Below are 18,425 nucleotides of genomic sequence, written 5' to 3'. Positions count from 1 at the left end.
CAAGTATTACGTAAGCAAATTTTTAGCCATTTTTGACCCCCGCCCCCTGTCTGCCCCTCTGAATCCCAACTCATATTATCATAAAGGGTAAACATATGACGTAAACATTATCAAACCCCCCCCCCCCATCGATGATGACGTAATACTTGAATGACCCCTAACTAAAGAACCAATGAAAATTTGAAACTGAACAAAAGTTATTCTGCAATTAAAAAAATAACGACAGAAAAAATTTGAATTCAGAATCTGTGTAAATAATCTCAGAATGAATGCAAATTTCTGATGAAAATTGAGGAATGATTAAAAATTAATGAAAAAATTCAGGATCTATAATAGGGTTATCAGATCTCTCACTTTAGGAGGACATCTCCTCTTTATTAATGTCATTTAAAGTATCCTCCTACGTTTCGAAAAATTTGCCCTTTTGTCTTCCCTTTCAAGTTTCCAGAATTTTTTCTGAGGATTTTTTTTTTTCACTCTGAAACATATATCCTCTTCATTGATGTGATATTTTTTACATGGTTTCTACCACAACATTTACATGATTTGACCAATCATCAAAATTCCCAGAATACAAGAACCCAAGTTGTCTTCAAGCAGGGCAGATGCTATTCTAACCACGCCCCAGCTTGCTTCAGGATAATATGAAAATGACAGTCCGCCCAAAGACGCTCCAGAGAAAGAAAAACGCAACATAAACTTTGAGAATACCATTGTTTGTTCACCAACAGCAAATGCCATGTACTAAAGTGTGGAGGGAGTTAAGGTGGTGTTACTTCTTCTATCTCCAATTAGAAATAAAGAAAATAGGATGCAAACAACACTTAATGCTGATTGTAAGGCACATCACCTCTGGGAAAAGCGATGCCCCCAAAAGAAAACCACCTTGGGTTAGAGCTTTAACAAGGCTATGGGAGCTTTTGGAAATGCCAATAAATGTAACCAAAGGCAAGATTCTTGGCCAAAGAAATCCTCACCACATGTTCCAAGCAAAGGTGGCAAAACAATAAAACTGGCCAGATAGTGGAGGACAATTCATTATAAGCGAGGGGGGGGGGTGGATCAATATTTGTTCTTTTTCCCATTTTTGCTTTTTTAGCGATTTATTTAGCTGGAAAATTTTTTTTTTTGGTTTTTCTGGTGGGTATAGTGGCACCATCTGTTGTGAGGATTGGAAAAAAAATTACATTACGAAAGATGCACGTGGGGCGTCCTCCTTTCGCAGTTTTCGAATCTGGTGGCCCTAATCTATAAAAACCCATCAATGCAAATTCAGGATCTATAAAAACTAATAAAAATTGAATGTTGATAAAAATCAAAAACTATTGAAAATTAAATGTTGATAAAAATCAAAAACTATTGAAAATTAAATGTTGATAAAAATTAAAAACTAATGAAAATTCACAGGATGAATTAAAAATTGATATCCACCAGAGAAAAACTTCAAATATGAGGTATATGCCCCAGTAGCACAACGATATAGTACAATATTTGGACCATATCGTTATATATCGAAATGTCAGAGCATCAGATGTCATAACTATGATATAGAACGATCTCGTCTTATATGGTGCAAATTATTTATGATGTTAATTGATCAAATCTTTAATTTTTCAGCCGAATATGTATTTGATTCCATGTGAATAATCTCTACTTTGAAGGACAACAACTTGGGACAATAAATTATTTTAATATAGTTTGAAAAACATAGATCTATATCGTGCACCTGACAAAGATCTATATCAGATTCTCGATATAGACCTGATATAGATCTATCAAAGAAGACATAGAGCTATATGGTGCACCTGACAAAGATCTATATCAGATTCTCGATAGACCTGATATAGATCTATCAAAGACGACATAGCTCTATATCCTGAGTATGACATACATCTATATCGTGAACCTGACAAAGATATATATCAGATACACAATATGCTGATATATCACCATATTGTGTGCCTTTAAATAAAAATATTGCCTTGAAATAAAAATTTGGAGAAAATTTAAATTCGAGTGTACAATTTTTTGTTTGAATTGAAATTAAAAACGTTTGAATTTTTCATATGAAATTTTGATTTTAATAGGATTAATTATGTTGATATATCAAAATCATTTCGTCAGTTATAATTGAGTCCTTACTGTGTATGTTTTACATCGTAGATGTTGGTATTTTAGAAGGAGCGAGAACTTATCCACTGTAACTTTAATTGCCACTTTATAATTGCACATATTTTTTCATTAAAAAAAATTGCTTGTTTTTGTTGTGTGTTTTTCTTAAAATTATTTATTTTTTTCCTTTGATGTTTTCATTTTTACCATACTTTGACAATTTTAACTCTTTCGTGATGCATATTTTTTATTCTGTATTTTTTGTTTTATTAGCATATAAATTAATAATTTTAAATAAATAATATACTACACAATACATTAATTTGTTTCTTGTGTTTTTTGTATTATATATAATTTCCTCAATTATAATATAATTTTTCTATTATCTGCCTCAAAATGATAAATATGTCTCACAATTTCTATTTTGTAATTTTTGTGCATACATGAAAATGAATAAATTTGATTGAAAATACAAGTAAAAAAAATATTACTTGTAATTTAATGTTATAATATGAAACTATAACCAGTGCTGTAGTGGTGGGTTGGTAATATACGGAATTAGAGATGGGAAGAGTTCAGGGTACATGGGTTTCAAGTCCACCCTCCTCGAAATAATTACGCACTTTTTTTCTTTTTTTTTTTTAATTATTTCTTCTGAAAGGGCGCCATCTATCGTCCAAAATTTGAAGTATTTGAATATATCACATTCACGATATAGATCTATTTATCTCCGACTATGCCTTTTTTAACCAGAACGATATCGTGGCCCGATATAGATCTATATTGGAAACTGAAATTTTACGATATAGATCTATATCTTTGTGCTACTTGGGTGTGAGATGAATATTTTAATAAATCTTGATTTCAATAACGAAACCGAAATAAGCTTCGATAAAAAAAACGAAAGAAAACAAGATATTTGTATGAAGGACGGGATGATGTCAACGTGGTTTGCTGAAATTGTTTTTCAATGGTTCTCAACTTCTAGGAGCAAATGCGAGCCGATGTCCCCACAGAGAACCACCATGGGCGGAGATACGGAGGGGGGGGGGCGTGAGGGCATTGCTCCCCCCAGCGTCAAAGGTGGAGTCGACTGATATAATGTATATATGAATTGACATCATCATCATCGCGCCCCCAGCAATAATGACCGTGCCCTTCACACTTCCAAGTCTATCTCCGCCTATGAGAGAACCACAGACCTACAACAGTACAAATTTTCATTCACTTCACTCATAGTTCAGAATATAGGTGACAGATGGCGGCACTATAACAAGCATTACACAGAAACAAACTTCACGTTATGTTCACAACACATACACTCTCACAGCTGGCCCGTATTCTTCAGTCGCTTGCTTATATCTCTCCATTGAGGAGTATGGTGTCAAAAGTAAACCTGAATTTCAGGTTTTTAACCAATCAGCTTTTTTACGCTGCACACAGCGCAAAAGTTTTACTATTAGGAAAACCCGGCTTAAGGAAAAATGCAGGAATGTCCCGTAAAATACTGGTTGTATGGTCACGATGAGTTCTGATATTCATTGTATAATGTGTTTTCGTAACCGCATGTAAATGAACTTTCTAATTAAGATAAAATTGTTCCAACTAAAAATTGATAATTTTCTTTAAAATATCTTAAATCTGGAACAAAGTAAAAATTAAGCAAAACTTTTCTTTCTTACATATGTTGTTATTAAAGATTTTTCTTCCATCAAATAAAACCGAACACCAAAGTTGAAAGAAAACGACGAAATTTTACATAATTATTTTTCTCTCTTTCTCGTGAAATATAAAGATATAATTTTATATTTTATGGCAAAACAAGCATTAATTTGCCTTTTTGGACATTCATACTCATTAAAATACACATTAATAATTAAAAGCTTACGAAACCGAAACCAAATTATTTTGAAATTTCTTACTCTCGTGGTCAAGTAAAAGCATAAAAATAATAATAATCCTCCCAACGTGCCGTGTGTTTTCAACATGTCCTCCACACGCGGCTCGCGAGTCGACGAAAATATTATAAACAAACGCTCCTGTTTGGAAGAGTAATAAGAATACTTCCGCCTTGTTAAGAAGATGGGAGTATATTTTGGAAACATTTAAAGCCCAATCCTCTATCAATATGATGAACTTCAAATCACTCAGTGGTGAGTGTTGGAATCATGGACTCCAATATTGGGAAATATTTCTTACTGTTCATTTTTTAAATATTAAATATATAAAGTTTTATTTGCGTGAATAAAGTATAATGCGTATGTTATGAATGAGAAACTAAGGGGTATTCATTGTTTAACTTGCATATATTGAATATGTATGTTGCTAAGTTTTGTATACTGAAATTCTCGAATCATCCAACATGAATATTTTGTAAAAACAGGAATATGTCAAGTTGATTATTAGAAATTTTTTGATAGTTTCCGTTTTGTGTGGGTGATTCAAAGAACATGCTGTACATTCCAGGAAGCCTATATTTTAGAGTGGTGGGGGCCCCACTACATAGCAAAGTGTGAATGAAAGGCAACTAGAGGATTCTCTAATCTGGAGTGCCGGGTATAGAGTTCTCTGTGTTGGACGGGTCACGATACGTCCTACAAAATATTGGTGGAAATATTCCATATATTCACCGCGATTCTAGAACATCTTATTTATTATGAACACCACAGCAGGCGAATTGCCAAACGAGGTGGCTGAAAAAAAGATACCCATAAGGGGCCGTTCAAGTATTACGTAAGCAAATTTTTAGCCATTTTTGACCCCCTCCCTTCCCCCTTGTCAGCAAATGTCAACAAAACGCCCCCTTCCGTCCCTTGTCAGCAAAATTTCGTCATCAGACCTGCCCCTTAAAATCCTAACTCATATTTTCATAAAGGGTGGTTGATGACATAAGCATTAACTAACCCCCCCTTCCCCCCTTGTCATCAAAAGTCAGCAAATTGGAAACCTTCCCCCCCCCCATCGATGATGACGTAATACTTGAACGACCCCTAAACGATATGGTTGTCAAATATAGTTCCTTCTGTATTGTGGTGGTCGCTGCCGCTGTGGTGGTCGAGTGGTTATAGTGCCGGACTCGTGATGCGAGGATCCGGGTTCGAACCCCACAGTGGTGGTCGGCTGAAGTTGGTTTTCTGTGGTTCCCAACTTCAAGGCGCAAATGCGAGTCGATCTCCCCGTTAAAAAGTCTCGCCACAGAGAGCAACAGTCCTACAATGGTAAATCATTCAACCATAACACTTCACTCATCGTTAGTAAAACTGGGGGCAGATGACAGCACTACACATAACAAGCATTACACAGAAACAAACTTTACGTCAGGTTGCACTACACGTACACGCACATTCCCGCATGTACCGATTCGTTGGGGGGTTCCGCGGGGGGGGGGGCGGGTGCAGCAGTAGTAGGTAGGGGCTCGGGGATCCATGATGTTCTTAAGTCAGCCACCTCGTTGGGCAATTTGCCTGTTGTGGCGTTGTATTTGTATTTGTATTTGTATTTGTGGGAATTCTGTTCCGTGGTGACAGCTAATGCTAAAAACAAATGCAAGCCATGAATTTTTGTTTCTTTAGACATATTGTTTATATCTGCTTTGTGCAGCAGAAGTAGAAGGGGCGTCCAGTGATTTTCTGCGATGTTTTCTTAAAGAATATTATAATGTTTGTTAGCCTTTACCTCTTCATTTCAGTTTATTTCAGGGCTGAACAAAACACAAAAAAATCTAGGTTCTGGAAAAATTTTTTAGGTGTCGAAAAAATATTTACCTGAATAAAAAGGTTCAAAATATTTATTTTGACTTTTTCAAGTCATAGTGACCTCTTTTTCATGTTGACAGATATGCTGTTCCAAACATTTTGTGCTGCTCTTAGCCTGCAATTTAGTACTAGTACATGATGCCAAATACAATTTTTTAGTCTCCATGACCACCTGGGATTTGTCCAGCCCTGGTTCATTTATTAGAGTATGTTAACTTCCTACATGGTCTCACCTCTGAACAGGGGCAGTAGTTTCTAAAATTGGCTAAAGTCCATAGAGACTTGAATGTGTTCGGTTTGAAAGAAAGAGTATGGTAACAAGGCTTCTCCTCTTCCAATTTTCTTACATTTAAAAACATACCATAGATGGGTCTATGCCATGGAAGCAATCCACTGCTGATTTAAACTTGGCGAAACCTTTGAGCAGTGTTGCTCATAGGGAAATTGTCCACTTCTTAATCTTGATCATCATTGCATTTGAGTCTTCTAATTCTTGCACAATCATCACTGAGTAGTGTGTGTAGCGAGCCATAAATGTTCATTATAACATCTGAACAAGCAGCTGAATGCTAGATGTAGAGTTGAAAGGTATATGTATATATATATATAGAACTTAAGCACTAGCAAAACCTTCATGAGGGGTATTTAAAATATATAACACATACAATTTATATTTCGTTCCGATACGGGAATTAGCTCTGAAACAGTGTTTTCGCAGAAAACTAGGGAGTAGGCCGCCGTAAATACAAAAACTGCAAATATATGAAATCTGCAAATACAGAGGGGGCTGACTGTATAACCAAAATAAAGCAACCCAATATAAAAACATGTCACAATAGAAAAAACGAATAATTAATAACATATAATACACTGCCCTTAAAAAAGATTATGGTTGTCTTATCTAAGTGTGGATAGCTTTTCAATTTTTGTCCTGATACGTTTATCTTATTCCTTTTTTAAACATGTCAATTGTGTTAGTAGTTGCGACCCCCACCGGAGACAAGCTGAGGCATCTATCAGTCCAGCCAAAATTTGGTTCCCAACTTTGAGGTGCGAATGAGAGCCAATATCTCAGTTGAAAAGTCTTGCCACAGAGAACAACAGGCCTATAAATAGTCATTAATTCACTCATAGTTTGAAATATAGATGGCAACACTATAACAATCATTACACAGAAACAAACTTTTATGCTAGGTTCACAACACATACACGCACAGCTTCCAGCATGGCCAAGGTCTTCTTCAACCACCTGCTTCTATCTCTTCATTGAGACAGAGTGGCGGGCCATGATAAAATGCAAAAAGCAGACGATTTCAGGCTCTGGTCATGTGCCCCATTTGCCCATGCAAGAAACAGGCCCTTGCATACGCAGGGGAAGGTGGCATATTGGCTGTGCTTAAAATACAAAGATAGCAAATTTTGGGGCACTGGGCATGTGCCCTGTTTCCCCATTTGAGAAACAGGCTCTGTGTAATTAAACAGTTGAGCTCCAAAAAGGGTTTGGTGAAATGAGCAAAAATTTTGAAAGTTTTTATAGATCTTGATCCAATAAACAAGCAAACTGGCAAAGATTTCATAAGCAAGGTTGCTGTCAAATTTAAAAAAAATTTTGGTCACCTTTGGCTCTTCAAAAGTCAACTATATATTTGCAATAGTGGAAAGCAGCAATAGTTGCAAATTGTTGAAAGCAGTAAACATTTTCAACATTGCCTTGATGATGGTGATTGTAAATCATTTTAATGGTTGAATATAGTTCAATAACCAATTATTTTTTTCTTCTTCAGACTCCAGCACAAGTGAGAGTGAGGATGACGTGCACAAAAATATGCAAAAAAGGCCATGTATTGTCAATAATATGGGCGTCATCAAAGATAAAAAAAGTAAGACAATTTTTATTTGAAACTCTCACTATTTCATTTATTTAATTTTTTAATTTTTTTCTTCGAAAATTACCGATCATTTAATTAAGATTTTGAAAAGTTCTCTAGCATAAAATGAAATTTTTTAGCCGGTTTTAGTATTAGATAAAGAAAATATAATTATATATACAGTAAAACCTGTGTTCAACGAACCCATATTAAGCGGAAACCTGTCTTTAACGGGAAAAAAAATTGTGGTCCCATGATTTCAGTGCCAAAATACACGTTAAAAAACCTGGATTAAACGGAATCTGTCTAACGAGGAAACGGAAAGGAAAATTTTACACTTTAATGGAAAATTTTACACAAACACCTTGACTGTTTCGTGGCCAATTCACCTAAAGATCATACAAAATATTAGTTCTAACGAAATTTTTAATGCAATGACTGCTTGCCAATGCGAGTTCCGCTTCACCCATACTGAGACTTGCAAAAACCTGTTACCGTACTTGATGCTGTGGTTTTGTACTGCCACATGTAGTGAAACAATTGCTTTCTGAAATTGTAATGAAATTTTTCTGTAAAGTCAAAATATAAAAAAAAATTGAGACGCACCAAGCAGCCATTTCAATTTAGGGAGTAGTCTGTGCTATAAAAAACCATTTTCTACTGAAGAAGGGGCTATATTAGTCTTGAAACGGCTATTTGTTTAAATTTTTTCCGTATTTTGAGTGATAACTGTTTGGATGCAATTATCTACAAAAACAAAGTTAAAATTTTTTATTTAGATTAAAAATTTTGAGGCCACTGAGATTTTTTCAAGGTATTGGACAAATACAGTAGAACTTTCATAACTCAACATTATTCTCATGGTTGGCATAATATAAATTCAATGGGGGGAAACCTCTGTAACTTGACACAAGACAATCCTGTTTAAGTCTACCACTTAGATTGGCCAATTTTCAGTATATTTCAATAATTCTTCATTTCATTTTTTTCTTTTTTGTTGTATGTTGTTGGTCAAAATAACTTCTTCATATCTCAGGAGTAGGGCCATATATATATATATTTTTTTTTTTTAATTTTTTTTTTTTGGAGCCTGGAAACTTGACGTGTTGACTATGAAAGTCACAGATAAGCATGGATAATATACAGAATGTTTGATCGAAAGATTGTTGAATAAGCTTAGAAAAAAATTGTTTTCTAATTTTCAGCAATCACACTCTTCATTGGTAAATAACAGTTATTTCGATACACTTATGATTTTTTTCACCATAATTCGGGATTATTCGAAAACTTTTCATCGAAACGTGCAGATAATTTTTTAAAATCAATTTATTATGGTAGAATTATTTATTGATGATGGAATTGTGCGACTACGTATACGTAAATGTACATGGTATAAATGTTTTAAATTGTGAGGGAAGAGATCAAATAACACCTCTCTAACTTGACATCCACTTAAGAGATAGAAAAATAAGTGGCGCATGCACGCACTGGGAAAGGGTTGGCCGCTATTGATTTAGATCTTAGAAGCAGGCAAAATATGTTTAGAAGACTTTCTCAGAAAGGAAAAAAATTGTTCTCAATGCTTGTCTAATTTATCAAGCCTACAGTAACCTATATTGTACCTGTAGTTTCTAATCCGTTCCAGTGCGTGAAAGGGTAATATGTTGCTTTCTTTGGAAAACTTATTCAGATGGTTGCTATATTCAAGACTTGAAATTATTTTAATAATCGGGTGGTTTCAGATTTGGCTACCATGGAAAGCAGAAACACTCCTTTTCGAAATATTGATACATCTCCTGTACAGAAGAGAGCTGCAAACACACTCAAAAGAAGTGAGTATAGCTTCGAAAATTCACAAAGGTTGTAGTGTATAGTAATTTTTCTGCTAACATACATTATTTTATGTTAAACTGTGAAATGACTTTAATACACTATATCTTTTAGCTTAGTGTTGTAGTGTATATAGCACTATAGAGTGATTCTACCAAAAAAAATTTTTATGATAGCAAAAAAAATTAATACTTTTTTCATTCTACAATAAAATAATTTAAACATGAAAATGTTTATGAATACTCAAAATAATATAACAAGGCAATTGTTTATGCTCCAATTTCATAGTTAAATGCATTAAAAAAAAAAAAAAAAAAATTCACTGCAACTACTATTATGACAATTCAATTGTTTATTTTTTTGCTGTTCAAGTATGAATTATCTTAAGAAACTAATTTTCTTTTAAACATTCAATGTTATGTATCTCCTCCCCCTCTCAGTATAACCTCTCATGTGAAATGAGCATCAATAAATTGTTGTATATTTTGTAATATTTTGTAATTGAAAATTTTAAACGCTTTTTATTTTGTTAATTCCAGAAGGTAAGTGATACAGCAATTTGTTTTAATTAGAGCAATGATTAACCCTTCAATGTGGAATTGTCTCAATCAGGAACAATTGAAGTGTTCTGGGAGAAAAACGGTTTCAGTCAAAAAAAAAATCAAAATTGATATTTTTGCTGTTTTTTTATAACTCATAACCATCTCTTTTCACCACATAAAACACCAGAAGCTAAAAGGCTTTAAAGAAAGATACGGCATAAGGGGGAACAGTGATTTTTTAGTCACAGTGCACAGATGGAAAAATTATCAGAGTCCACCACATGCGCAATGGAAAAGGAATTTTGTGACATGCGCAGAAAACAATACCAGATTTCTAAAGAAAAACTTTCTTTTCCGTCTTCCAAAAAATTTTGTTTTATGGACTGATCATTTTTCCCCCGACCCTTCAATTGTTTGATTTTATATACATACACGTATATTTTCTTTTATGAAATAATTTTTTTCTTAAGGTGTGAAATTATATAATTCAGAAAATAAAAATTTCATTCAGTACAGCATTTATGCCTGAAATTTTATTTTTCTAAAATCACCTGTTTTTGAGAAAAAATATCTAAATATAATATATTGAGGGAAAAGTATATAAATATTTAAAAATATATATTTTTCATGTAGTTTCTATGGACTTTTCTTTATGGAAATTCTTTTCTCTAATTTTCACAGTTGGAAAGTGCTTTAAAATTACTCTAAATTTATTGCTAAACTAAAAAATTATAAAGGAAAAATAATTAAAATCATCTGAATCCAAATTCATTTCGTAAAAGTTCAAGAAAAGTATTTCTATGTAGATTCAAATAAACATTTTGTAGACGAAAATATAGTGAAACCCTTCTTAATGACTCCTGCAGATGTGGGGGTTATCTCGGTTTTATAGTATAATAAAAATTTCCTAAAAAAAGGTCTATTTTGAAATATCAAGTCACCCTTAGATAGAATCACAAAGTCCATTGGGCTGACATTGGATTCTTCCCAAACGCTCCTGTTTGGAAGAGTAATAACAACACTTCCGCCGTGTTAAGAAGATGGGAGTATATTTTGGAAACATTTAAAGCCCAATCCTCTATCAATATGATGAACTTCAAATCACTCAGTGGTGAGTGTTGGAATCATGAACTCCAATATTGGGAAATATTTCTTACTGTTCATTTTTTAAATATTAAATATATAAAGTTTTATTTGCGTGAATAAAGTATAATGCCTATGTTATGAATGAGAAACTAAGGGGTATTCATTGTTTAACTTCATATATTCAATATGTATGTTGCTAAGTTTTGTATACTGAAATTCTCGAAGCATCCAACATGAATATTCTGTAAAAACAGGAATATGTCAATCCCTATGTATGGATTCTTCCCTATGTCACAGGTAGCTCAGGACAAAATTTTCACCCATTTAAGGTATTGTTTCAATGCCCCTCCAGCGTATAAGCTGATTTAGTAAAAAATTTCCATGAAAACTCCCATCAAGATGAAGTGCATCAAAAATTTGTTTTCCCTCTATTAATTATTACGTCTAAATACATTCATAGTTTGAATTTCACAGACAAAATATTTTTCGAATAATTTTCTGCAATCATTTTTCTCTACCACTGATTTGGCACCCTGCTACATCTGTGGTTTCCTAAATGCAGTCCATGCCACCAGGGTTTCACAAGCAGTTGTTGATAGTTGTACAAGATTTTTTAGGTGAAAAATTCATGCATATTCAATGCCAAATGAATGTCGTGCTGCATAGTATGGGTTTTTCTCAGAAATACTAAATTACGGCAACCTCATAATAAAGGCTATATTTTTTCGGTTCTATTAGTGGTCATTGTTGGAAGGTTTCAATGTATTTTGCGCAGTGGTGGCTCGTGGTTGGATATTTTGGGAGGAGGCAGATTTCCAAAAATATACAGCCATCTGTCAACGATGATATGTAGTCAAGTACATGCAGGGCTGTAACTAGGATTTTTGACACCGAGGACAAACATGATTATGCTGCCCCCACCAGTTTAAAATTGGATAATTTTATATAATGGTGTTCTTTGTTTTCCCCTTAAATTTTTTCACCTGGGGCAATCGCCCTCTGCTCCCCTCTAGTTCCGATCCTGAGAACATGTGCTATTTACAATTATTAAAGTATTGCACTGCATTGAAAACTTTTATTTTTGTTTAACAAATGATTTGTCACATTATCTGTATACCTATGCAATACAAAAATAATAATTCTCTATCAATGCAGCATTTGCGTAAAAAATTTTGCGCAGTGAACTTAAGCGATGTCTTAATAATGTTAAAAATCATCATTTAAGTTATTTACAAAATTTTGGACATGAAAAAGAACTTCACAAAATAAAAGTTAATGAAACCATAAATTTGGAATTTCATTTCTTTTGTGTAGATTAACTAGAATACTTCTCTTCCTGCAAAATTACTAATTTTTCACAAAATTAATAATCTTTTTCATAAAAATAAGGGAAATTTTCACAAAAACTGTACCCTATAAAAAAAGTCTAGACAGACACCTGAATATTATTCTCTAATTTAAAATGTGTATAAATTTCTATGATAAAGTTATAAAAGATATATATATATTTTTTATTCAAATATGTTCTAACTCAGAAGATACTACAGATTTAAAAGGTAGTAGATTTAAAGAAAGTAGATGACAGCATGAGTATTCAGGGCGCTTTATTTGCATGTCTAAAATGAGTATAATAACCTTGTACTAGCCATCTTCCTTTCTCCTTTCTGTGGTTTTTATACTACCAAAGGGTATCTCATACGGCGTGCGACAGAGAGCGGAAAGAAGAATACAGAGCTCTTTTCATGGAAAACACTGTCGAACCTTGACCATATGACCTGCATTTTACGAGACGTTTTTTTAATCAATGCTTCCAAATATTTTTCTTTTCTAATTTATTGAATTCATTTAAAAAATGAAAAAAAGAAAAATTCAATGGTATTAAGTTGGTAGCAAATCCATTTAGAGAATTAAATTAATGACTTAATTTTCAGGGAAGTGTGCACCTACGTGCCTCCCCTGATTTTGCATTTATTTTTAAATTGCCACTTTATGTATGGATTAATTTTTTTCTCTTTGAAAGTTCATTTTTATTAAAATTGGAATATATTTGTAATTGAAAGGCACACATGTGCATTTTAGTATTTGATACTATATTCAGTATCTGCTTTTCCCTGTGCAGAAATATGTGAGAGTGACTCTGCTGATGAAGTGCTACCAAAATTCACCCCTCCTTACTCTGATTTCAAGAGGCCATCTATTTCTCATGATTCAGGTGAGCATCCAGTAGACTTTTATACATTAAAGTGATGATAAGAATAATACACCAGTATGACTCATGTCTGAAATATATTCTATCTCTTATTCTCCACAATCCAGCCTGTTTATCTGATTGGCTGATATTTTTAAAAAAAGTAAGAATTTTCTAGCTAAAACATAACGTTACCTTGTAATGAAAACCTTGTGCATAAAAAATTCCCAGCTTTACAGAAAGAGCAAAAACAGATGGATTGTCCCATTGAATTACACACAAAGGGATTAATTTTTTTTTCTATAAAGTTGTCTGTATATATTGATTGTTGTCGATTTTTTTTTCAAAAGCTATGTTAAGTGAGGTATGATGTTCTCAATCTAAAACTGTCAAAAAGTCATTTTTGAAAAAAATTAAGGTATGAGGTAGATAGAAAACTCAAAGGGAGTTCACATAAAAGTTCGGATTATCTAAAATTCAAATTAACGAAGTTCAACCGTATAAGGCTGATTTTTTTTGTCCACTGAAAACAACTATGAGCTATAAACAAGTCATGCACAGTCATCCCTGTAAGCAAGACCAATCCCAGTGAGAAATGAGCGAGCTTCCTACATTACAAACGAAGTGAAGTGACTAAATTTTAGCGATTGCATGAGACTAGCTACAATAATATCCTTGACAATGAATAAATGATCAAATCAAATCAAGCCAATCAAATAATTCTACTAAGGGCTTATCACCTCATAAGGTTTGTTGTTAATGTGTAGGAACAGTAATGCTTTGTCTAAAAGTGGGAAATGTAGATAAGAGAAACCAATCAGAATTCTAAAAAAAAAATGGTGAATTCGTCCCATGATTAACTTCCAATATAAACTCCATGCATTTGAGTGTAAGGATCATCACCAAAATTTGTCCTTTCCCATGTGTTCTTTATTTTGGAAGGGAATGTCTGAAAGCTAAGCTTAAACTATCAAAGATTAAATAAAATTTATAATTTTTGCTAGCAAAAGGTGGAAAAATGTTTTATACTATACTCTGTTCGCTCTTGGGACCTAACTTGGGTCCTGATGTAAATAAATCGCTGTACCAATTTTTGATATCACTCCGCATCCTTTATCTCTATTGGTTGTAATTTTACCCGCCCCTTCATTACGTGTTCCGAACACGTGAGTTTTTTCCTCAAACGCGAGATTGTAAATCGTGATTCTAATTTATGAAGAATTTTCCTGGACATTTTTTTCACTGTTCTCCAAATTTTTTTGAAATAAAAACTGTTGATAACACTAATTATGATAGAAAGAGGTGTATATAAATATCGCCCAAAAAAAAAATTTGCAACGTCCCTTATGGGAGTTGCTTGCCCGGTTCGAAATATCCAGTAATAAAGTGGCAAACGACAAGTGGAAAATAATTGCAAATAAACTTTCGCATGAAATATTATTTATTCAAATTAATTATAAAGTTAGTCAATTTTAACAATAGATTAGTATAACGTGGAGCCCTCTATTTGACATTAACAGTAAATTGGCTCACCAATTGATGATCATCAACAGTCAACTTGTATATTGATCGGACATCCAATGTTGTTAGCCTTTCCCCGCAAGTATCAGAGAAGTTTTCTCGGTTGAGAGCCGGACCACCTTGCTCAGCTCCGGGGGGCCTCTCGGTTGAGGGCCGAACCACCTTGATCAGCTCTGGGGGGCCTCTCGGTTGAGGGCTGGACCACCTTGCTCAGCTCCGGGGGGCCTCTCGGTTGAGGGCCGAACCACCTTGATCAGCTCTGGGGGGCCTCTCGGTTGAGGGCCGGACCACCTTGCTCAGCTCCGGGGGGCCTCTCGGTTGAGAGCCGGACCACCTTGATCAGCAATGAAGAACTTTGACTGTGAAGATTATTTAATATTTTTGATTCCGGACCTGCCGGAAAATGGATTCAAACAATGTAAATTATTGCATTTTAACTAATCAGCTTAAGGCCAATGGATGCGGTAGCAAGACGGTGAACCGTCCTACTAGAGGGCTTCAGTTGAATAGAACAAAAAAAGATGTACGCGGAATCAGAGCTGTTACAACGTACGGCCGGTATTTAAAGGAAAAACTTCCGACCGCACGTGTCTGATCAAGCCAATCGGCTTCAAGGTCACCTCATTTGCATGCGATCGCAGGCTGCCATCACGATCGGCCTTGATCGTCGCCATACGATCACAGCTGCAGATTAGTAACATTTATAACAACAGATCACGTGACAGCGACTACAGACTTTTACGCCGGGGGATCATCGGCACGTTACAAATTCAATAACGTATTCTGTCGTTATCATGGCACACTCAAGAGTTGGGATGACAGGGCTCCAGCCTGGACACAGCCGGGGAGGGGGGGGTCTTGCGGCAGGATGTGGGGCTATGGTCGTTACAAAAGTTTGTGCGAGTTGTTTATTATTTTACGGCAGATAGTGAGAAAAAAAAATAATTTTTTCTTCAGAATTTTACAATTTTATTTCCGAGCTAATTTACGGCGTATGATTTTCCTGGGCCGGATATGCTACCAGTTATAACATGAAACAAATTATGAGCAACTTACCGTTGTGTTGCCGCTTTTTATTTTTCTTGCGGGTCTGTATAATTAAATATTTCATAATAATCCATGGGCTGTAGAAGTTCCAATTTGATGAGAGAGTCATCCACATTTACTTCAACTGTTGTTGATATCCTGTTTTTTGTCAATTTCATCAGTTTTTTATCCGTGCGTAGGTTGTGAGCCATGACCCCAACATCTAGCAGCAGGAGCCCCTTGACTGGAATCTTTAATGGGTCCCCCAGGCCAGGCTTTCTCACCGGATCTATAGTGTCTGTCATAATGAGGCTAACTGAATCAAAAATGGTCATTACTCTTTCGAACCAGAGTTTCAAAACGTTACCTTCAAGTCTACGTGATAATCCTGACTTCGGCTCGCCGCCTTTGACGAAACCAATATCTTTTCCTCCCAACAAGCTGCTCCAGCAGAAGTAAGAATTCTTTTGAAATGCGTACATTCAGCACTAACGATAACTGGAACCCCCCCCCCCCCAGTTCAGTGTACGTCAAAGCGCGTGGGTGAGAAAAAAAATCTTGTTGACAGAAACTTTGTTTATAGGAGTCCAGAGCAGCTGCAAAGAAATGCATTTTCAAATGGCTATGCCAAACAAGATAGACACGCATATTTCATTTATGTCATCAAACGATAAAGAAGAAAACTCTTTTTCTTGCAAGACCTCTTGAAGAAGCGTATACAAGTGTATATCAAATCTGTTTGCGAATAGGAATAATAATAATAAAATGAAACTTCCGTTTAAAAAGGGGATTGTAATGTTTGAGTGAGAAAGGCGTATCCTGTCAACACCCACTTTGAAGACATAGCTGCAAAAACGCTTTGACCGATCTTTAAAAAATATTTTTTCCCCGTCTTCCAGATAACTTTGAAATAATATGGAATAAATATTTAAAAAAAAATAAAAATTATGAGGTATTTTATGGTATGAGGGGCAAACGACAAAGGACTATATTTTTGGCGGTGTTGCGCAGTAAGAAAAAGTGAAATTTTCTTCAACCAATCATTTTGGGCATCGCACACGTGCTTTTATTTACATCAGGACCCAAGTTAGAACAAACAGAGTATAGCTATAATACCCGGCGCTGCCCGGGTTTTCTTCAATGAGGCTTTTTGGATCACATGATATCTCCCTCTTTCTTTGAGGAACATACAACACAGGGCCGTCATTTCAACCTTTTTTTCGGGGGGGGGGGCAGGCAAAGCACATGTACTCATTGTATATATTTGTATATATATATACACACCATTTTTAGTGTGTTTTCAAAAGCCGGGCCCCCGAAATGATGGGTCTGACATACAAATTGTGTCCACGTTAATCAATATGGCGACTTCCTGCGTGACTCATAAAATAAACAAATCTAGATTTAAAGAAACATAGAAACGAATATTTTTTTTTCCTTTTTTTAAGGGGTGCTAGGTATTTCGATCCCCGTCCCAAACTTTAAGTTATCTATTTCTTCCTATTTCAGCTCCCAAAAATGCTTAATTAAAGTTGTGGAATTTCTTCGATGTACTTTATGGGCCCATAATTAATTTCAAAACAACCTAAACTCTATTGAATTTATGCAGTTGAATATTAAAAGACACAATACGGAGACATTAATTTTCATGCTTGAGAAGATAAAGATGAAATTAATGTTATTGCATGAATATCCAACTCAAAAGTAGGTCCAGGGCTAATTACTTCCTATTTAATCTCCTGGGCTTCGTATATCTCTAAGCGAGCTAAATATTTCAAAAATCTAGAATTCAATAAAATTTTTCAAATTATTGATGCGGCGGAAAACCCCATCAAATTTCCGCATTTCTACAGTAAAATCGGCAATTTTAACACTGATTTCTATGGGGATCATCCTTTGCCTGACCCTCAAAATGATGCTGATAATGGTTATAGCATCTACATATTCAAAAAATCTCATTACTGGGAGGATTGAAAATGTGGCAAACCATTATAAAGGCATAAACATGTCTGAAACGCATTGCTAGGGAACCACGGTAACCAAAGTAAACGTTCGGAAAGTGATTGTTGAGGCACAAAAACCATTGTTGTGCAACAGTTTTTTGCCCATTTGGGGCTTTTGCCCTGGTCTGACGAAATTTTAAAGTAGCCTATCGTTCAAGTTGGGTCCCATTTGGGATATATGCAAAATTTGACAATCGATCTAAAATTGTAGATTTGTATAGAAAACATACACAGACAGACACACAGAAAATCAATTTTATATATATAGATGTCAAATATAGATATAATCTATATTCTGTATACTTGCAATAAGCACCAGGGTATGCCAATTTAAATCATTTCATTGTTAAAAAAAAATTTGATTTAAATCAAAATTTAAACCTTGTTTTTTCTTTATATAACTTCAATGATAACAAAGTAAAAGTAACCTGGTGTGGTATGCATGTTACAGATATGTGGTAAAGTTTGTGCTTAAAAGAAGTATGGAGGATCTT

At 34.6% G+C, this 18,425-nt stretch overlaps 1 protein-coding gene across 2 annotated transcripts in view; it reads left to right on the top strand.

Moving 5' to 3' along the window:
• The first annotated feature begins 4,074 nt into the window (after positions 1-4,074).
• Positions 4,075-18,425, top strand: part of Cmtr1 (Cap methyltransferase 1) — a 64,527-nt gene continuing 50,176 nt past the window's right edge. Inside the window, exons 1-4 of one of the 2 annotated variants that reach the window (XM_089245600.1) lie at positions 4,075-4,265; positions 7,652-7,747; positions 9,478-9,567; positions 13,313-13,405. In XM_089245600.1, the coding sequence (XP_089101726.1) occupies positions 4,241-4,265; positions 7,652-7,747; positions 9,478-9,567; positions 13,313-13,405 (304 nt within the window). In that variant the 5' untranslated portion in view covers positions 4,075-4,240. The remainder of the gene's footprint in view (positions 4,266-7,651; positions 7,748-9,477; positions 9,568-13,312; positions 13,406-18,425) is intronic. The other variant, XM_089245601.1, reaches the window with a different exon arrangement.

Source organism: Pholcus phalangioides, unplaced genomic scaffold (genome assembly GCF_987345545.1).
Source record: "Pholcus phalangioides strain wild (caught in Gottingen) unplaced genomic scaffold, Ppha-v1.0 ptg000003l_1, whole genome shotgun sequence".
NCBI classification, from domain to species: Eukaryota; Metazoa; Arthropoda; class Arachnida; order Araneae; family Pholcidae; genus Pholcus; species Pholcus phalangioides.
Note: the sequence above shows the minus strand (reverse complement) of the source record. Positions and strands in the feature narration are given on the sequence as shown.